Genomic DNA, 18,493 nt, shown 5'->3' on the forward strand with positions numbered 1-18,493 from the left:
TCACATGACTTGCTTTAACCTTAGAAAATTAGGTTATATATGTAATATCTCTGCCCTCAAATTTGTGATATGTAAATGTTGGAAAAGGAGCTGTTTCTATGCTCTGTCTCTACATCCACTACAGAAAAGGAGGCAAAGTCATGTCCTCAGCCAAGACACAGGGACTGCACAGGGCCTGTCCCAAGACCTGTCCTGCCAGGGCCTTACATCCCCCCCTCCTGTGGGATACGACTGCAAGGGAAAGGGGTGGTGAGCTGATGGTGACAAACAGAAGGAAGGACACATGCAGGGAAGATGGTGAGACACAGACTGCGTGAAGGATGGGAGAGAAATTTTATTTGAGGAAGTGGCTCCTTTGACCAGAGAGCAGCTCTTTGGCATGAAGAAAGATCCATATATGGGGACCTAAATCAACCCCTCAGCAGGGATGTAACAACCCAGGGTGCTGGACTGTGCCAAATCCTGCAGTTCTTTGCCTCTATCTCACTGATGGAGGCTTTGCTCTCTTGGAAAAACATGCCAGAGCACCAGGAGGTGCTTAGTGAGCCTACACAAAGCAGGAGCAGAAACAAGCAAACAATCTCAGATTTTCTCAGTTTTCCCAACAAAAAAACCCCAGAGGTTGGGATCAGTGGCAGCTGGTGTCATTGTGCAGAAGCACCCCCCCGAGGAGGGCCATGGGGGTCTGTCCCCAGGCTATGACGTCCCCCTTGAGCTGCTCTGCTTTGCACAGCGCCAGCGCCCGAACCTCTGCGGCGCTGAGGACTCGGCTCCACAGGTTCACCTGCGTCATCCACCCTGCAAAACCATTGGAGAACGTCCCCAGCAGAGTGTCCCTGTCTTTGCCAAGGACCAGTGTCCCCCCAGCCTGGCTCACGTAGCCCTTCTGGACACTCTGTGCTTTGCCAGCTGCCCCGTTGAGCCAGAGGTTGGCCGCTCCCGCCTGGGAGGCCCAGGTCACGCAGTGGTGCAGCCAGTCCTGCGCCTCGTGCTGCAGGGGGAAGCTGAGGAAGTGGCCTCCGATCCAGAGCCCCAGCTCTGCGCCCACGGTCACCAGCAGCTCGTGGTCACTCTCCCCAGTGGAGTAGGACAGGATGGTCTGGCTGCCGGCGGGCTGGGCTCTGCTCCAGAAACACAAGGTGAAGGCTTGGAGGGACACAGCACGGAGGGGATGGACCTCCACAAAGCTCTCAATGTTTTCCACGGGGAAGTAGAAAGCTGGAAAGGTGCTGGATTTCGTACCTGAAATAACCAAAAAGCCAGCAGTTACATTTCCTGTAAATAAGTCCAAATCCTGGAGAATACACCCACAGAACTGAGGGCTGTGTAGTCTGAGCTTTCCAGTTACTGGTGTGTGTTGTGCCAGCAGGGAAGGGGCTGGAAATGATGAAAAGCTGAGCTGAGCTCCCCCACCCAACTGTTTAGGGAAATCACTTTTTTCCCTCCTTCCTCCTCTTTTCTCATGTTGTGTAAAATAGAGAGGATGATTGTTTATCCCGGGGGAACTGTGAGCTGAAATTTTTCACTTGTCTGTAAAAATGGGCTCCCATGTGGCAGGAGAAAGCTGCAGCTGCTGTGGGAGTAGCTGGGTTAGGGCTGGCCCTCATGATACAGGATTTCCATCAGCAGGCCCAGATATGGGACAAAATTCTACCTGTGGGTGTCAGTACCAAACCTGTCAATGATTTAGGCCACCAGGGTCGGCAGGGCACGGGCTCCTCATCCTCACAAGGTAAGCTGGACTCAGCCTGTGTTTCTCACCTGTGTGGCTCAGTCCATTCAGCAGCTCTGTCTTCATGTCTTGGAGCTGCATCTGGATTTGGTCCAGCCTGAGGGTGAACTCCTCTGGATGACACTGGGCTAGAGCAATCAGACAGCTGAACTTACAGAAGCCTGGGGCCTACGTGTGGTACATTTTCTAGTCTGAGCAAACCCTTAGTTTTAAAATGCAGCTTCTCTCCTCTGTGTGGTGCCTGGCTGCTCAGCCAGAGCTGTTCCCACACGGTCCAAGCACCAGACACACCTGAGCTGAGGGTCCTGACGTGGTGCCAGGTAGCACCAGCGACCCTGGAGGTGTGTGACACTCAAAAGGCAGGGCTGGCACACACCTTAAACACAGGGTGCCAGCAGGGAGGCACAATGGGGGCACAATGGCCACAGCTGAGGACAACTGGGGGCACAGTGGGCACACCTGAGGACAATCAGGAATACAATGGGGACACCTGAGGACACTCAGGAACACAATGGGGACACCTGAGGACACTCAGGAACACAATGGGGTCACCTGAGGACAATCAGGAACACAATGGGCACACCTGAGGACAATCAGGAACACAATGGACACAGCTGAGGACAATCGGGAACACAATGGGGACACCTGAGGACAATCAGGAACACAATGGGATCACCTGAGGACAATCAGGAACACAATGGGGTCACCTGAGGACAATCAGGAACACAATGGGATCACCTGAGGACAATCAGGAACACAATGGGCAACACCTGAGGACACTCAGGAACACAATGGGCAACACCTGAGGACACTCAGGAACACAATGGGGACACCTGAGGACAATCAGGAACACAATGGGCAACACCTGAGGACAATCGGGAACACAATGGGCACAGCTGAGGACAATCAGGAACACAATGGGCACAGCTGAGGACACTCAGGAACACAATGGGGACACCTGAGGACACTCAGGAACACAATGGGGACACCTGAGGACAATCAGGAACACAATGGGCACCTCCACCTGAGCAGGGACACTGCTGCTCCCGGGATGGGGGGTTCCAGCACATCCAGCTGAAATCACCTGCAGTTCACCACCTTCCCCAGGTGTGCTGGGTCCTGTGGCCCTTACCCTGGGCGCGGTGGGCTCGGAAGGAGGCCTCCACCACGCGGCCCTGCAGCGGCTGCACGTGCCGGTAGTCGTTGCGCAGGGTGCGGTTGTGCCAGTCCAGCAGGGAGTTCTCCAGGAGCCGGATCTGGGGACAGCACAGGGACACCACAGGGACATCACAGAGGGCTGGGCACAGCAGCAGCTCTGCCTGGAGCTGCAGTGCACATCCTGCAGCTCGGGATGAGGCTGAGCAACTCGTTAGAGAGGAGTCCTCAGGGTCTCTTGCTGAGTAGCAGCGAGGGAAAGGAACAGAACGTGAGGCTCTTATCAGGTAATTCATGATAAAGGCATTTGGCCTGGGGGGAGTTCTGAACACCTGCCTGATGATATGCACGGATGGAGATTTTGCTGCTATTCTGTACCTTTCTCACAAGTGCGTTGCAGCCTTCCCTGCCAAAAAGAGTGTTTCTTTTTCAAAGAGAGCACACTGTGATCCCCCACTACTGTGGTCTCAGTTTTATCTTGTTCTTCTCCTGGAAGAAAATGTTTCTGATGCTTCTTTATTATTTATTAACTTTAAAGCATTACTTTCAGTGTAAGTCTAGACAAGGAAACCCCCTGAAATACCTTCTAAAATCTGCCAATTATTCTGTAATTATTTTAATGCTATGAATGGCTCTTTTTTGTTTTTTTTTCTTTTCAGGGGGACTCTCTTGCAGTAGTTTTTGCCTTGTTAATTCTCACTGGTCTCTTCCTTTCTATAGTGCTTCAGAGTGCCTGAGATTAACTGAGCAGAGAGTTTTGTTATCAGTCACCAGACCTCGGGTCACCTGCTACACAGCCTGACCCTGCTGTGATGTAGAATCACAGCCACCGGTAACTCCAGTTGCTCAGGAATCCATCCCAAAAGCTCTGTATGAGAGATGCCCTAAGAGCTCTTCTGTTCCCAAGATCCCTGGAGGACAGAAAAGGAAAGGTGTGGAGGGAAGAGAAGCTGGTGACAGCCAGCACTGACCTGTGCATGTGACAGGACAATTGGGGAGTGGAAGATGGTCCAGATGACGCTCTCGGAGCACGGGGGGGTGGTCAGGGAGCCCTGGTACCTGTAGAAGTGTGCAAGGTTTTCTGGCAGCATGGCTTGGACGTCCAGAGAACTGAGCATTGTTGATTGACCTCAAAAGGAAGCAGAGAGATGGTATTAGAAGATAATGGGGAGGGAAGAGAGGTGAAAGTGCTCTCAGAGCTGGGGTTGGCACATCCCCCTGCCCAGAGCACTGGCTCATTAGACCTTTGGTGCAACTGGATGGAGATGGAGAGGAATGAATGGCCCTTTCTGGATTTGTGGTTTGTCAGTCAGAGATATTTGGGTCCTGGGGATGGTGGCAGCTGCTCTCAGTGCTCTGCCAGTCCCTGGGGGTGCTCCCAGGAGGCATTAATGGGTGTGCAGGCTGCAGGAAGCTGATATTTGGTGCTGCAGTGCATTGCACAGACCTCCAGGATGTATTTATTGCTGCCCTGGGAACCTTCCCCACCGCCCTGGGCTGGGCTGGGCTGGGCTGGGCTGGAGTTGTGCAGGGCTGAGGATGTTCCCAGCCCCAGCGTGTACACACGGGCTGTGAGAGCATCAGGGACAGAGAAGGGCGTTCCCAGCTCTTACCTGCAAACCTGATTCTTGCCAGTTTGGAAATGAACTCGCTGTAGTAGGTGTTCTCAAAGTGCCCATCCTAAACATAGCACAGACACTTGGTCAAAAGGCGTGACCTGCCTGTCCTTCTCACTGCTAATCAGCTGGGAGGGGCTAATTGATGAACCGGGAGACCACCACAGATCTCCTGATAGGCCGGGCAATGCAAGGCGTGGTCAGCCCTGTACAGCTTGGGTAGAACAGTGAACAGGACTCTTTTTCACTACTTTTAAATCCACACTGAATCAAGTGTTCCCACTGCAAAGCAGAGCAAGGCTTGGGAGGCACAGCAGGGAAACCCCAGCTGCCACACCTGATACTGCTTTATATATATATGTATATATAATACTAGTTATGGGGCAGTTTTCTGGGGCTCCCAAGTGGTATTGGCTGGTGCTTGTGAAGCCCAGACGGCCCAGGGGAAGCAGCACAGCTTCCTACAGAGGTGTCAGGCACCATCCCTTGGGACAGCTGTACAAAGGTGGCACGGCTGCTTGTGCCTGAGGGAGGTTTCAGCCAGTGCCCCCTGCCCCCAGCCCGGGGTCACACCTACCGAGTACAGGAAGGCCAGCACAGCCAGCCCCTGGGGCTTGTCTTTGGCTTCCTCAAAGCTTGAGTAGTTAGCAGAGTTGTAGTGGACAATGTGCAGCTGTCGGGAGAGAGAGTCTTTTACCGAAAAGTGATGAATGGCTTCTGGGTGCTTTAGAGGAACAGACTGAAGGGACATTCACCACCCAAACTCCTGCTGTTTGTGCCTCCTAGCAGGCCAAAGGGACCTTTGGTTTAACAGGTTTGTGGTGACTCTGGGGGAGCAGCTCCAGCTCTGAAGGACACGAGTGCTCTTGCCCTGGCTTTTCTTGGAGCCCTCTGTGCCAGCACCATCAGGCTCAGCCCTCCCACTGCACCAACCACCCACCCTTGTGGGAGCCCTGGTTTCCCCCCGTGCCTCTGCATTGCTTCCTGCAGGCTCTTCCTGCAGCTCCCGGTTTCCCAGCGTGAGAGGCCCAGAGCCCCCTCCCTGCAGCCCCTGTGCCACACGAACCTCGGCGAAGTATCTCATCCCATCGATGGTGTGCTCGGAGCCACTGGTCTCCAGGTCCAGCCCACCCCAGTGCAGGTGCATCTGGACAGCTGTATAGACACCTGGGAGCCCTCTGGAGATGTTCATGGTGGGTGGCAAATCGATCTGAACTGAAAAATAACAGCACTGGAGACAGCAGAGCGTGCAGCCCTGCCCACGCCTGTGGTGGTTCCTACAGTGCCAGTGGCACCCCTGAAATGAGCAGGCACAGTCACGACCCCAGTATGGGAGGGAAAACACTGAAGTTTAAAGCTGGGTGTGCTTAAAACCTTTCCTGGGCTCAGGCTCGTGCAGCACACCAGGACTGGGCACTCAGCAGTGCCTGCAGACTCCTTCTCCCTGAGCAGCTCTGGGTTTGGCATTAGGCACGAAAGAAAGGCTTTAATGCTCAGCTCTCATACTGCACAGCACATCTTGCACAGATTTGTTAACCACTTCCTTTCCAAGGCAGAAAAGGGGAATAGGAATCAACACAGTGCGTGGCCTCATCTGTCACCATAATTCCCAGTGTTCTGGACTCTGCATTTTTGAGGCCCAGCCATTCTGGGAGAGCCCTGTAGGTTTGAAAAGGCTGTGTCATTGCTTGAAGGATTCATGGAGACAAACCTCTTTTCTTCTCCTTGCCAAGGAGTAGTCACAAACCCTTTGTCTTCTGCTAATTCCCTGCCACAAATCATAGATTATGTTAATAAACCTGGGAGCGAAAGTGGAGAATTGCCTCATCTAAATGGAGGCCCCCAGCATGTCATAAAAACTAGCAACCCTCCTTGCAAAATGCAGCCCAGCACATTATTCATTAGTCATAGTTTGGGTTTCTGAGGAGTTGCTTTTGTTTGTGAACTGTTTATAGACAGACAGGATGAAAGCATGCTTCCTTGTAATATCCCAAAGGGTCTAGAGTGGGAGGGATAAAAAAAATCTACCTTCTTCACAAGTTCCCTGCTGACTGCCTTCCATAATGAGGGTTATTTACTTCAAGCACCTCACCAGGGTTTCTACTTTCTACAAAACACAGCCAGGGAATCGTGTTGTGAGTTTGTAACAAGCTTAAGGCTCCTCTAAGATATTCTAAGCAAATATTTGCTGCAAGCACGAAGGTAGGGAATAGCCTGGTTTGCTGCTACTTTTCACCCATGTGGAGGTGAGTGGCAAGTGTGACTGCTCTGAGCTGGCAGTGCCTCGCTCCTGCTTTGCTCTGGCTCTGCCAGGCGGTGGAGGATTGATGCCATGAAGATTTTTGCCTTTTCTTTTATACCCCTGTTATACTTTTTTACAGCTTCTGTATTCCCAGTGCTTTTTGCCTACATTCTTGGACTTGTTTGTCAAGCTAAGAGACTCAACATTTTAGAAGCTTCGTAGCCAGGGATCAGTGTGCCCCAGAGCCCAAGGTCCTCTCCAGAACACATCCTGTAAACCAAGATAGAACCATCCAGGGGAAGGTTCCTTGGGGAGGGGGGCTCACTCGAGCCTCTCATTGGGGAATCTGTGATAGATCTGCTAATTAGTAACACCTATAATGTTATACCCAATGTTGGGAGACACAGAGACACAGACAGAGACAGACTGGGCGGGGTGCATCTCGATGCATATGACCTGGACGTGTGCACCTGAGGATCCTTAAAAATAAATCCCAAGGTAAAATCCCTTTTCCCCTTCTAACCGTGTATGCCTCTTGATTTTAAGACCAGGAAAAGGCATCAGGATGAGCTGGGGCTGTGCAGTGAGAGTGCAGCCGAGCCTTCCCCAGCGTTCCTGCTCTGCAGACTGGACTCTGCCCAGCCCTGCCCTGCAGGCACAGCGCACACAGCCAGCCTGCCTGCCCAGCTCTGCCCCTGAGGAGGCCGAGTGAACGAGGGGCACACTTCAGGTCCCACTTAAATCTGCCCCTGGAGGAAGATGCACACATGGATGATATTTTAATTTTTCAGAGCTGTGCTTGTCCTCGCTACCAGCTAGAGGACCAACCCTCTTTAAAACGAAAAGAAAGGTCCAAATACAAAAGGTTTTGTTAACCCAAGGCTCTGTGTGTGAGTGTCTGCACCCAGACTCACACCACAGCAAACAGGCCTTAGCAGGTGGGGTTTAGCTTGGTGCTAACACAGCTACAGAGAAAATGAACCTGGTTTCCTGGGTGAGACATTTGGGGTTTGGCTCTGAGAGCCTGTAAGGAGAGTCCTGCTGATAAATCCCTCGCCTGTCCCTTTCAAATCTGCTGAGTGTTTTCCCTGAGAGGTTCTGCTGCCCCGTCCCATCTCACTGAAGCCAATAGAAAACCCCAGCCTGACTCACAGGAGCTGTGAATAGGGACACTCGTTTGTCTTTGTGCTTTAGGAAACTGCCCCGCATCAGAAAATCATTGTTGGGAAGTTAACAAAAGACTGGGCAAATACACACGCTCAGTCAAAAAAGCTAAACCTGCAAGAATTAATGTCTAGGCAGGCAGGGCAGTAGTGCTGACAGGAGAGCTTCGAGCTGAACGCTGAGTCTGTGTGGCAACACAAAAGGAGGTACAATTTTCAGGAACACAATCACAACAGTCTTCCTCTGCTGGCACTTTGTCTCACCTCTCCACTGCGCTGCCCTCACACCGTTTTTCTCCCTCCTTGTTACAGAGAGCAAGGAAGAGCTGTTGTGCAGCATTCAAGAGCCGACAGCTTTATGTTCCCAACGCCTTCCCAAAAGCACTCATCCTCTCCACTGCAGCCGCCAGAAAATTCTCTCATTGCTTATCTGTAGTCCAAAGGCATTATCCCAACAGTACCAGCTGATGAATTATTTAGGCAATGAATTACAGATTGCAGCAGGGGAATCTGGGATCTCCTAAATTGTAAGCCTTGCCCTGAAACTGTGCAGCCAAAGGCCAGGCTTTTAACATGTGCTGTGCTTCAGTTTCCCTTCCTGAGCCCCAAAATACCAATCCTCTGGCTGTGAGGGAGGGATCCTGCTCTGTGTGGTACTCTGGGTGACCTACATCCAACCAAACCTGGGATGCAAAGGTTTCCATTCCTGTCACTTCTTATTAACATACAGGCCAAGAGATGCATTTTTCTGAATGCAGAGGAGTCAGTGTGGCCCAAACACCACTCACTGCTGCAGTCCTGTTGTCTCGTAGCACATTAAAGGAAAGGGTCAATCTAGAATTCTCCAGATGCATTTTATCCCTTTTTCATGTCCAACAGAGAAAACACCTTGCAGAGACCTAGCTGCCTTTTATTTGTCTGGTTTATTTATGTATTTCTGGAGAGCTTTCCTGGGCGAGTGAGGAAAACAGCAAACCCAAGAGAGCAGAACGAAGTGAGATGGCAGAGTGAGTTCAAGAAAAGGGCATTGTCTGTGAGTGCATTTCCATAGCTAAAACAAGAGATCTGCTCCTGCAGTGCCCTGAGCCTGACACCCCCCAGCCTTACCAGAGTGGCCATTGTTGGTCATCCTGAACTGCCCCTGCAAGGGCCCATCGTAGCCACCGAGCTCCAGCTGCAGCAGCAGGGGGTTGTACCTCACTTTTCTCCTCTGGATGTCGATTGGAGATTGCTGCTTGCCAGCACAGTCTGGGAAGTGCTGTCCCCAGTGCTCTTCGTCCAGCTCTCCTTCTCCTGGAGGGGAGGCAAGGGAGGTGACAGGGGCGCGGGGGGAAGTGCTGTTAGTCAGGAATCAGAGAACTCTCCTCACCTGCCAGCAGGAAATGCCAATCTAATTATTGTAACACCAGGAACTGCAGCCATGAAAGGTTGCTTTGCCTTCCCCAGAGTGAAAATGCACATTATTGTGTCTGCAGGACAACTGTGCTGCAAAGTAAGAAACCTGCATTGCAGCAGCAGCTCAGTGATGGCTGGAGACTGAACCTCCAGCAGAAGAGGAGCGGTGTTTACATGGAAATGGGGATTTAAACGGGTCCCGACTGCCAGAGGTGTGGAATTGGCTTCTTAACCAGCGTGTGAATAGGATCAGAGCAACAGGCAGGAAGGCTCAGCTTAGGATCAGGAACTGACAGCAATTAGTTATTTTTAACTACAGAGAGAGCAATTGCATTATTGCAACTCTTCAGCAATATCCTTTGTTTTAGCTTAGCCCACTGAAGATCGTAAAAGGATTAACACTTACTTCAGTGAGTTCTGCAAACAACCCCCTGACAAATGAAATTTAGATAAAATTTCCCCCCAAAAATATAAATACCTAAATAAGTACTTCTCAGTGCTCTGTACTGCCTGGGATATGACAATAAAATAAGAAGCAGGCAGTATTTAAAGCTTTTCCTTCCAGGATCACCCAAAGGGCAGCTTTTCTTCTAACACATTCTGAAGGTTTCCCCCATTGTTTGAACCTCGTTGTGCTGCCAACCCTGATAATGTGTCCTAACCACACAAAGGAGTAAAAAGAGGTGACATTGAGGAGAATCACTTTCAAGACACAGAGGCATCAATAAAGTGGAATAAATTAGCTGCTCTGTGATCTCTCGCTAAGGGACAGCCAGGCTGCTTCTGCAGCATAAAAGGGAAGGGAGCCTCTTGAGCAGCAGCAGCCCCAAAGCAGCCCCGTTTTTCGTTACCTTTGTATGTCCAGGGCACCTCGTGGGTGTGGCTGAGAGGCGCCAGGAGCAGGCGGAGCAGGAGCGCTGCCATCAGCATGTCCGTGTTGTACCTGCAGCCAGAGCCCAGGGGAGTGATTGCTGCAGAACACCCTCAAGATGCTGACAACCCCCCACTAAATGCTGATTTACTGCGGGTCTGGCCTTTCCAGCACCTCTCCTGCCCTTCTCCTCGCCCACCCCAGGCAGTAACACCAACGATGCCCGCAGACAATCTGTCCGGCCGGTCAGCTCTGCTGACCCCCTTGGCTGAGCTGGCCCTGCAGAGGGGACGCGTTTCCCCCGATGGCCAAAGCTGATGCCCTCGGGGTCGCTGTCTGACCCCGGCTGCTGCCCAGCTCTGGCCGCTTTTCCTGTCCGTTCATTCCCCATGAATGGGCTGAAAAGCTGCTCGCTGCAAGTACCGGTGCAGCAGTGCTCTGTAAGCAAAAATACCCAGCCCGGCTCTCAGACCTGCTTCCCTTTACACAGAGCAAGGAGCCAAGGCAGAGGGCATTTAGAGGACTGGATTTCAAAAGTGCAGAGCATTCATAATCTTACCAGAAATCGAAACTGTGGACACTTATAAGCTTGTCTGAAAATCAGACTCCTGAGACTGCGTTTAAAAGCACTCCACACCCCTGAGCCTTAGCATTCAACTTTCAGCACCTTCCCTCATCACTGAAAATCCAGTTTTGAATGGGAGAGATTTGCAACCTTTGAAAAACTCAGAGCTCTCAAAAACCATTCAGACTTGAAAGATACAGGCACCATACAAGAGACTGAAACCCTGATGGCTTTTCAAAAAACATACAGGAATGCAAATAAAAACGAGCAGGTGACAGGTGTCTAAATGCTCTTGTGGACTTCTGTATCTCTTCAGACACTTGATTTCCTTAAAAATGTGTCCCAAGCAAATACTTGTCTATGGTCCAGTAAAAGTCCTTTGGCAGAACAGGGAACAGACCACGGATTCTCTGCCTGCCTTTTTGTATCCTGTCACCAGGCAAATGCCATTCCTTTTGAAAAACCTCCTCCTCCCTCCAGGAATGACACACTGCTGCCAGCCCTTTCTTCCCAGCCGTGGCCCCCAGCTCCTAAACCCACGGTTCCAAAACAAAAGGGGAGCAGAAATCTCCCCAGGAATGGAATTTTTACCTTCTATGGAAAAGAACTAGCGATTCCAACAAAAGCAGCATAGCTTGGCTGTTGGTTTTAGGTGTCAGGCAGCAATATTAAACACAAGGCAAGGCAGCTCAGATCAGTGATATCTCAACACTTCTGTTTGCAGTGTGCCTGCCTCTTGTTATAAAATTGGCAATTATTTTCAGGAACAAGGTGATTTTCAGTCACTCAGCGAGGTGACTCAGGTGAGTCTAGGGGTGAGGGTCAGTTGAGCTGCACAGAAGGGTCCCAAGCCCAGACCTGGTGTGGCAGTTTGGGGCAGTTTGGGGCAGTTTGGGGCAGTTTGGGGCAGTTTGGGTGGCAGTTTGGGCAGGACAGGCCCCGAGATGCTGCAGCACAGGCAGTTGGGGGCAGTGAGGTGGGTGAGGAAAGATTTTTCTGCCTCGCTGAGTATGAACCACCCTCCATTCACTTCTTTCTTCACAGTTGGTACCTGGGGCACAACTGCCCCAGGTGCCCCATCCCTGGGAGTGTCCAAGGACAGGTTGGACAGCACTTGGAACAGCTGGGGATAGTGGAAGGTGTTCCTGCCCATGGTGGGGGGTTGGAACAAGCTGCTCCTCAGGATCTCCTTCCAACCCAAGCCATTCTATGAATAATAACAGCAATTCAACACTAAGAGCCACAAGTGAGCTACAGGTGCCATGGGAACTCAGGTTTCTGTGCTGCAGAACAGAAGCAGGTCTTCTACTCAAAATTTTGTTCTTTGCAAGTGAATTGTTAACATTAAAAGGCCTTTCCTGGTTTGCTGTTGGTGCAGTGCCTATTTAATCTTTGGGAACTGGTGCAATATTGAGCTGATTAACCAAATGTGTTTTTTCCCCTCTCTCCTCCAAAGAAGTCATTTATTCTGACGGTTGCACTGAACTGTGTATGGACCAAACTAAGCAAACATGCCCTGCAATGCACTTCTTAATCCTTGTGTATCCAGTTGTGTAAATAGGCTTTGAAATTAGCTGAGGGTGAAATTTTGGGGGTTTATACCTCTTTGCACTTCAGGATTCCACACAGCAGCACAGGAGGGCGTGAAGAGTCAGGCACAGGAGCTGACCTCTGCTTGGAGCACCTCTCCTGTCACCTGCCTGTGAGGGCACCAGGGGAGTGGAAATGGATGTCACACGGTGACAAGCTGCTTCCCTTGCCTGTGCTTTATTGATCAGCCAGCCCAGTCTGCACAAAGGACTTGAACTAAAGCCCATTCGGGAATGTACCAGTGCCAGGAAACTGGAGATGACAGTGAATTAATTTTTAATGGAGCTTTTGCAACATTTGTGACATTTCACTTGACATCAGCAGGAGCTGTGGGTGCTCAGCACATCCAAAACCCACATCTCTGGTAGCTCAAATTATTGTCTTTAAAGTCCCTTCTAACCCAAACCATTCTGTGATTCTATGAAGACAGCAGTCTGTGGAAAGGATTTACTAAGGGCACAAAGCATGAATTTGTTTTGGGGTTAGGACAGAACAATAATTCTAATTAAGTGATTTAAATGTATTTGGATATTAAGCTTCTAACTACAAGCTGAATATTATGGAAGTCCTTCTCCCATATAACGTATTGCCCACGTCCACCACTGGTTACTGGATCTTGGAGCTTTTTTAATGTATGTGGTGTTAAATCTGGCTGGCCTGAGGCTTGTCTTGGTCAGCTCTTTTGCTACCTGGATATAATTGCTAGAGAGAAATATGGACAAAGTGCCTGGGAACTCCATGCCTGAGGTGAACTGGGGGTTCACAGGTGAAGACTGTAACAGGACTCATCTCTGCGCTGAGATTTAGCCAGTGATAAAATCTGATGCTGTATATATCAGCCATGAATATTCTTGGCATGATTTCTTCCCAAGGGCAGGGAACTTTCACACAGACTCCAGCCTTCCCCCTCCCGCCTCGACTGCAGTAGGAAATAAGCCTTTTATCCCACATCATTGGCTTCCATGCACTTCACTTTTATCTCTACAGTTTTCCCTGACTCTTTGCCATCTTTTAAATCCTGATTCTCCCAGGCTATTCTCTCTGTCCTCGCTGGCCTAAAGCTCAGCTCAAGTCTGACATTCTGAGTATTGGTGGCCACATTAAAACCTTGACAGGGCATTGAAGTAGCTGGCTCAAACCTCAGTGCTCCTTTGACCCAGAACTTGAAAGGGTTAACTCCTCTGCCTCTGAATCAGCAGGAATTCGGGCAGGGCTTGCAGTAAGAGCTGCATCACTCCCCAGACCAGCAAACATTTGACCAGGAAGAGGCTGTTTGAAGTGAGATGGACAGAGTACCTTCAGTCAGGCTATCCAGGTTTTTCTAAGTGAGTCTAAAACCTCTTCAAACAGAGCCCTCTCTGCTGAGGTTGTGCTGGATGAATGAAAGTATCCAGAGCCTACACAAGTTTTATGAAAGACAAAGATCAGCCAGTGCTGGCAGGCCCAGACCCCTGAGGAAAGCTGACAATAGCTGTGCAGATTGAAACATGAGATTCTTTTATTCAACAATTCCTGTAATGTTTCTACATCTTATTTCCAAAACTGGCCCTCTTTTCTTTGAAATTTTGCCCATGGTTTTTTTTTTCCCCCCTTTTTGCCCCTGGTTTTCAAGTACATACAGAGATCACAGAGGTAGAAAAGCGCTGGAATTCATTTCTCCAGTTCACACAATCCCTTTAGACCTCCTTCATCTTATATAATATTTTGATGTATTTGACTAAATTTAATCATAGAATCACAGAATGGTTGGGTTTGGAAGGCACCTTAAAAAACATCTAGTCCAACCCTCTGCCATGGGCAGGGACACCTTCTTACTTTCTTCTGATACAAATTCAGACACCTTTATTGATTCTGCTGAAGCTTTGTGGTAGAAATGGGCTTTGAGGCAGTCAGAGACAGACACCAGAGATCTACACCAGTGCTCCTAAAGGCAGGATTTGCCCATTTGAAAGCAGAGAGGTTTCCTCTGTGAATTCCATTTCACGGTCTAACAGATCTCAGCATTAGCTACCTGCAGTTCATTGTCAACCTAAATTTTCTTTTGCTCAGTTTCAGCCAATTACTCTTAGTTATAGCTATAACCCTTGGATTATCTTAAAATAGTGTTCTGTTTTTAATGTTCACATCACTTCTGGGGTGGTTATCACCTCGCTGTACCATGGGCAGGAGCAGCCTTTCAGTGCCATTTCCCCAAGGTGGAGGAAAGGACAATGTGATGCTATAAAAATGAGAGAACACGGTCAAATAATCCCCCTTCATTTCCATTTCCAGGAAACGTCAATACAGCTCTTGTAATGCCTCTTTAGAGCTGCTCTACAGACTTCGCTGAAAGGGATTTCATGTTCTGGATCTCTGCTTGAGACTTTGGAAGAAAGCAAAGCAAGAAGGGAGGATTAGGAAGGGGGAGGCCAAACTTCCCACTGCATTGAGTGTGAGGATTGAAGGAGCTGTGTCGAGAGAGGGTCTCAGAGAAATGTTTCCATCATCCCAGGGCTCTGTGCTGTGCACTGCATGGGATAGAGGAGGAATGACTCTGTGACAAAGCAGCTTGGCAGCGTGTGCCAATACCTGTTCACGGTGCTATTGGTGAATTACACCTATCTGCACTGCTCCCCTTAAAAGTGTTCCGTTTGCTCCTGATCTCCCGGTGTAATGGCAGGCAGAGGAAGCACAATTGCTGCTCAATCTCTCTGAAAATCAACATCAGCAGTGCACAAACAGAGGAGAAGACCCCAAGCCCCTTAACAAACAAACAGTGCACAGAACAAGGAAAGGCTCTGGAAACTGCTGCTGCCCATTGCTGGGTAAGCACTTTTCCTTTCTGCATTGTGTGTTGAGCAGCTGTGACATCCAGTGGCCAAACACAATACAGTTGGGTCTGGTACAGACCTCTTCATACATGGTAACAATAACAGAGCCCTTCCATGGCACTTTTCATCTTCAAAAAGCTATATAAGCACGAATTCATTAACCCCTGCACAGCTCAGCAGGGCAGAGCAATGCAGTGATCCCAAGAGAGGGGGACACCACTCTCCAAGCTCTCCAAAGACATGGCAATCAGCCCTCCAGGGAGAGAAGAGCCTGCTACAGGACCAGAGTGCAGGACCTTCACCCCCCAGGGCAAAGAGCAGCTGCTGAGAGATAAGGGATCAGAAAGGTGCAGCTCACTCAGCACCTGATGAAGAGGCCACACCTGAGGAATAGGTTGTGCTTGTTTTCCCAAGAGAAAAAAAATCCATGGTAAAAGAGGGGAAAAGATGGGGAAAGCTGAGATTACAGCAGGACCAGAGAGGCTTTGGAAGAGATCCTTTGTCAGAGGCCTGGCCTGAGGAAAAAGCTTCTGCAGAGATTTTCTGAAAATATCAGAGGACTTTGCTGATAGATGTGGAAGGTAGGGAAGGCAGCACAAGTGTGGATTAGGATTAAGAAATGCAGTGGTAGAATCAAAATGTGACTGTAAGGAGATGCTACCTTAAACTTCCTTTCTAGCCCACGCAGGAAACCAGCCTTGCCAGAGAAGCTGTGTTCTATATGGGTACCTTTGGTGCCAACCCAGGCATGCCTGTTCCTCTTGATCATAAAAGCAGACTTCAGTGAGATGCATTCAGAGATCCAAACTGAGGACAGATGCACCCAGTTTCAGTGACCAAGAAACCGGTCCCTGCTCTCCTGAGCTCATCACTGCCCCAGCGTTTGCTTGCTCAGCTCTGCAGTGTTTTCTTCTGCAGGCAAGGTCACTGCAGGGACCTTCAGAAGGAGCAAAGTGCCCCCAGTGCCTCCTCTCCCAGCACCTCATCACCACTGCATTCTGAGGAGCTAAAAGTGATGATGAGAGCTAAAAGTGTTTCCCATGAGAATGAGGTTGAATTTCAAGACAGGAAGACAACATGAAGGAAATTTAAATCCTACTGTCTGTGCTGTACCTGTTCTGTGGCAAGAGAATCCTGCTTGATAACTCTTGTACTTTACATAAGTATTTTGCACTCATTAAGGAAACAAATGAGTTGTTATTGGACTACTTTTCTTTTTTTTGGTGGTTTTTTTTTTTTGGTTTTTTTTCAGGTTATCATTCAAAAAAACTCCAACCCTAAACACCAAATACTATTTCTTAATGGCTAATCGATTCCTATTGGTTTCCTTCCAAATGACCATTCCCCACACCCTGAAAATGGATGTAGTAGTTGTATATGTAGGTTAGCATTTACAGGAGTAAAGAATATTCTGCCTGGTACCACCTGAGTGTCTCACACAGCCCTCGTGTACTTGTGAAGGCTGAGGAAGGACCCACACTGCACACAAACCTGTGTCCACACTAACCAGTATGGACTAGCCAGTCCTTCTCCAAAGCCCTGGGAGAAGACAGGATAATGAAGAGACGTGCTGGAAGTTAAGAGCATTAAGCAAGCCATGAGGTCTGTCACCTCCAGCTGTTTCACTATTCATGTGCCTAAAGCCCGTGTGCCTCATTGCAGGGTGAAGCTGTGAGACAAAGGCATGGCAGAAAATGAGATGAAAAGTGAGAGAGAAGGATGTAAAGTCAAGTCTGAGGAGGTTCTGAATGCCTGGAAGAAAACATCTTAAACAGTCACTCCACAATTTAATAGATACCCAGAAAGAGCATTAGTCAGACTCTGCCATTACCTTTCCAATGAGCGTTCCTTAAAAACACCAGGATCTGCAGGGTCAACGAAGAGCAGAAATCTGAGGGACAGAGTGCTGACTTCTGCATCCGATGGCTTCCCTCCGGAGATCCCACCCGGACTGGAGTGAGGTGCAGAGCCTGGTTCCCTGAGATGCAGAGCTGCCCTCCCAAAGGAACCTGATCAGAACACAAACAGGCTGGCACTTGCCGAAGTGTCGGATGGAGCGGGCGAGGGAGGTGCACACGCAGCCACCCAGACACATCTTCAGGTGTTCTGGGAGGCACTGGGGAGAAAGAGAAGTCCCTGAGCATTCAGGAAGTGCTTTCAAGGTGCTCTGAGAGCTCACGCCCTGGAATGCGCCCTGCACTGCTGATGGTTATTAACACTTTAATGCATCGCAAACAAGTCCTGATCTGTGGTGGTTCTGCTCCTACCTTGGCACCCTCAGCTGCCTGAACCAGTGATTTCACACTCTGCAAAGCTCATGAGGCTCCTGCCCAGCTGCTTTAAACAGGGCAGGGAAAGGCTGGCCTGCTCGGCTTCTGTGCTCAGCAGCGTGTTGCAAGCAAACAAAAAATTGACATTTATCACACTTCCAATTTTACCTGTAAAGCACAAGGAATGCCAGGCCTTGCAGCGGAGGGATTTTGCTGGTGAGAGTCGTCCTCCATTTCTGGCTGGTGGATGCCTGTGAGCCAGGTCTGTGTAGGTGGTTTTTCCCCATCTGCTCCATCAGCAGTTCCTCTGCTGTGTTAGTGTTCCTGAGTGGGCTGTCGAATGGGAGCACAGGCTTCATGTGTCCCCAAACTCTCTGTCCCCAGTGTCCACCCATTAGCCATACAAGGCCACTTCCAAACCACGAAATATTTTAAGAGTGTACTGAGTATTTGATAAAGCTCGGATTCCCAAAGAAACCCATGCTTCCTAGATATCCCATAGCCGTGGGGATGCTCTTTAAAGGAAGACAAAAATCAGGCAGGATACATGACTGAGCAGTGGCATTTTTAACATCAGCTCTGAGTTTAATTTTAACACGTACGGCACAGTGCAGTTTTAAATCTGCTGATCCAGGAAAAAATTATACCAACACCTGAACAGCGCCAGGCTTGTGCTCATGGATGCCTGACCACCTCTGTCTGCAGCTACCACAGCCCCGGTGCCTGCAGCTGTGTCTCCACGGGGACTCGGGGCCACTGGAGCGCACGGGACCCCTGGCACAGCGTCCGTGGCTCCTGCCAGGATGGGGAATGCAGGCTCTCAGCTCTCAGCTCATTGCTCACCCTCCAGCCAAGGAAATGTGTGCTGCCTCTGTGGTCGCAAGGGAAGGAGAGCCCAGGCAGGGGACAAGCCCTAAACCCTTCCTCGCAAGCTCCGAATTCTTTCTCGCAAGGCTGGTCTCCTAGGGTCAGTTCTCCCCCACAGCTTCGGTTTGGTTGAATGGGAATAGGGCAAGAGCTCAGTGCTCCAGGCAGGGGCTTTGCTTTACACCCATTTCTGCCCCCCCACCGAGCTAATGATGAC

General features: G+C 49.9%; 1 protein-coding gene across 3 annotated transcripts; it reads right to left on the minus strand.

The window, feature by feature from the left end:
* Window positions 1-314: 314 nt before the first annotated feature.
* CA6 (carbonic anhydrase 6) lies at window positions 315-17,306 on the minus strand. 3 transcript variants are annotated; one of them, XM_032131853.1, is made up of 10 exons: window positions 16,971-17,305; window positions 10,155-10,246; window positions 9,016-9,201; window positions 5,570-5,718; window positions 5,081-5,176; window positions 4,501-4,567; window positions 3,859-4,016; window positions 2,865-2,988; window positions 1,762-1,860; window positions 315-1,242 (listed from the first exon to the last, which is right to left on the minus strand). In XM_032131853.1, the coding sequence occupies exons 2-10, from the start codon at window positions 10,231-10,233 to the stop codon at window positions 629-631; spliced, it is 1,572 nt and encodes a 523-aa protein (XP_031987744.1). In that variant the 5' UTR covers window positions 10,234-10,246; window positions 16,971-17,305; the 3' UTR covers window positions 315-628. The 3 variants fall into 3 exon arrangements, with proteins under 3 accessions (XP_031987744.1, XP_031987743.1, XP_031987745.1); XM_032131852.1 differs by lacking the exon at window positions 10,155-10,246 and having other exon boundaries at window positions 16,971-17,306; XM_032131854.1 differs by lacking the exons at window positions 10,155-10,246; window positions 16,971-17,305 and having other exon boundaries at window positions 5,570-5,713; window positions 9,016-9,117.
* Between the last annotated feature and the right edge of the window lie 1,187 nt (window positions 17,307-18,493).

This window comes from Corvus moneduloides, chromosome 22, assembly GCF_009650955.1.
Source record: "Corvus moneduloides isolate bCorMon1 chromosome 22, bCorMon1.pri, whole genome shotgun sequence".
Taxonomy (NCBI): Eukaryota; Metazoa; Chordata; class Aves; order Passeriformes; family Corvidae; genus Corvus; species Corvus moneduloides.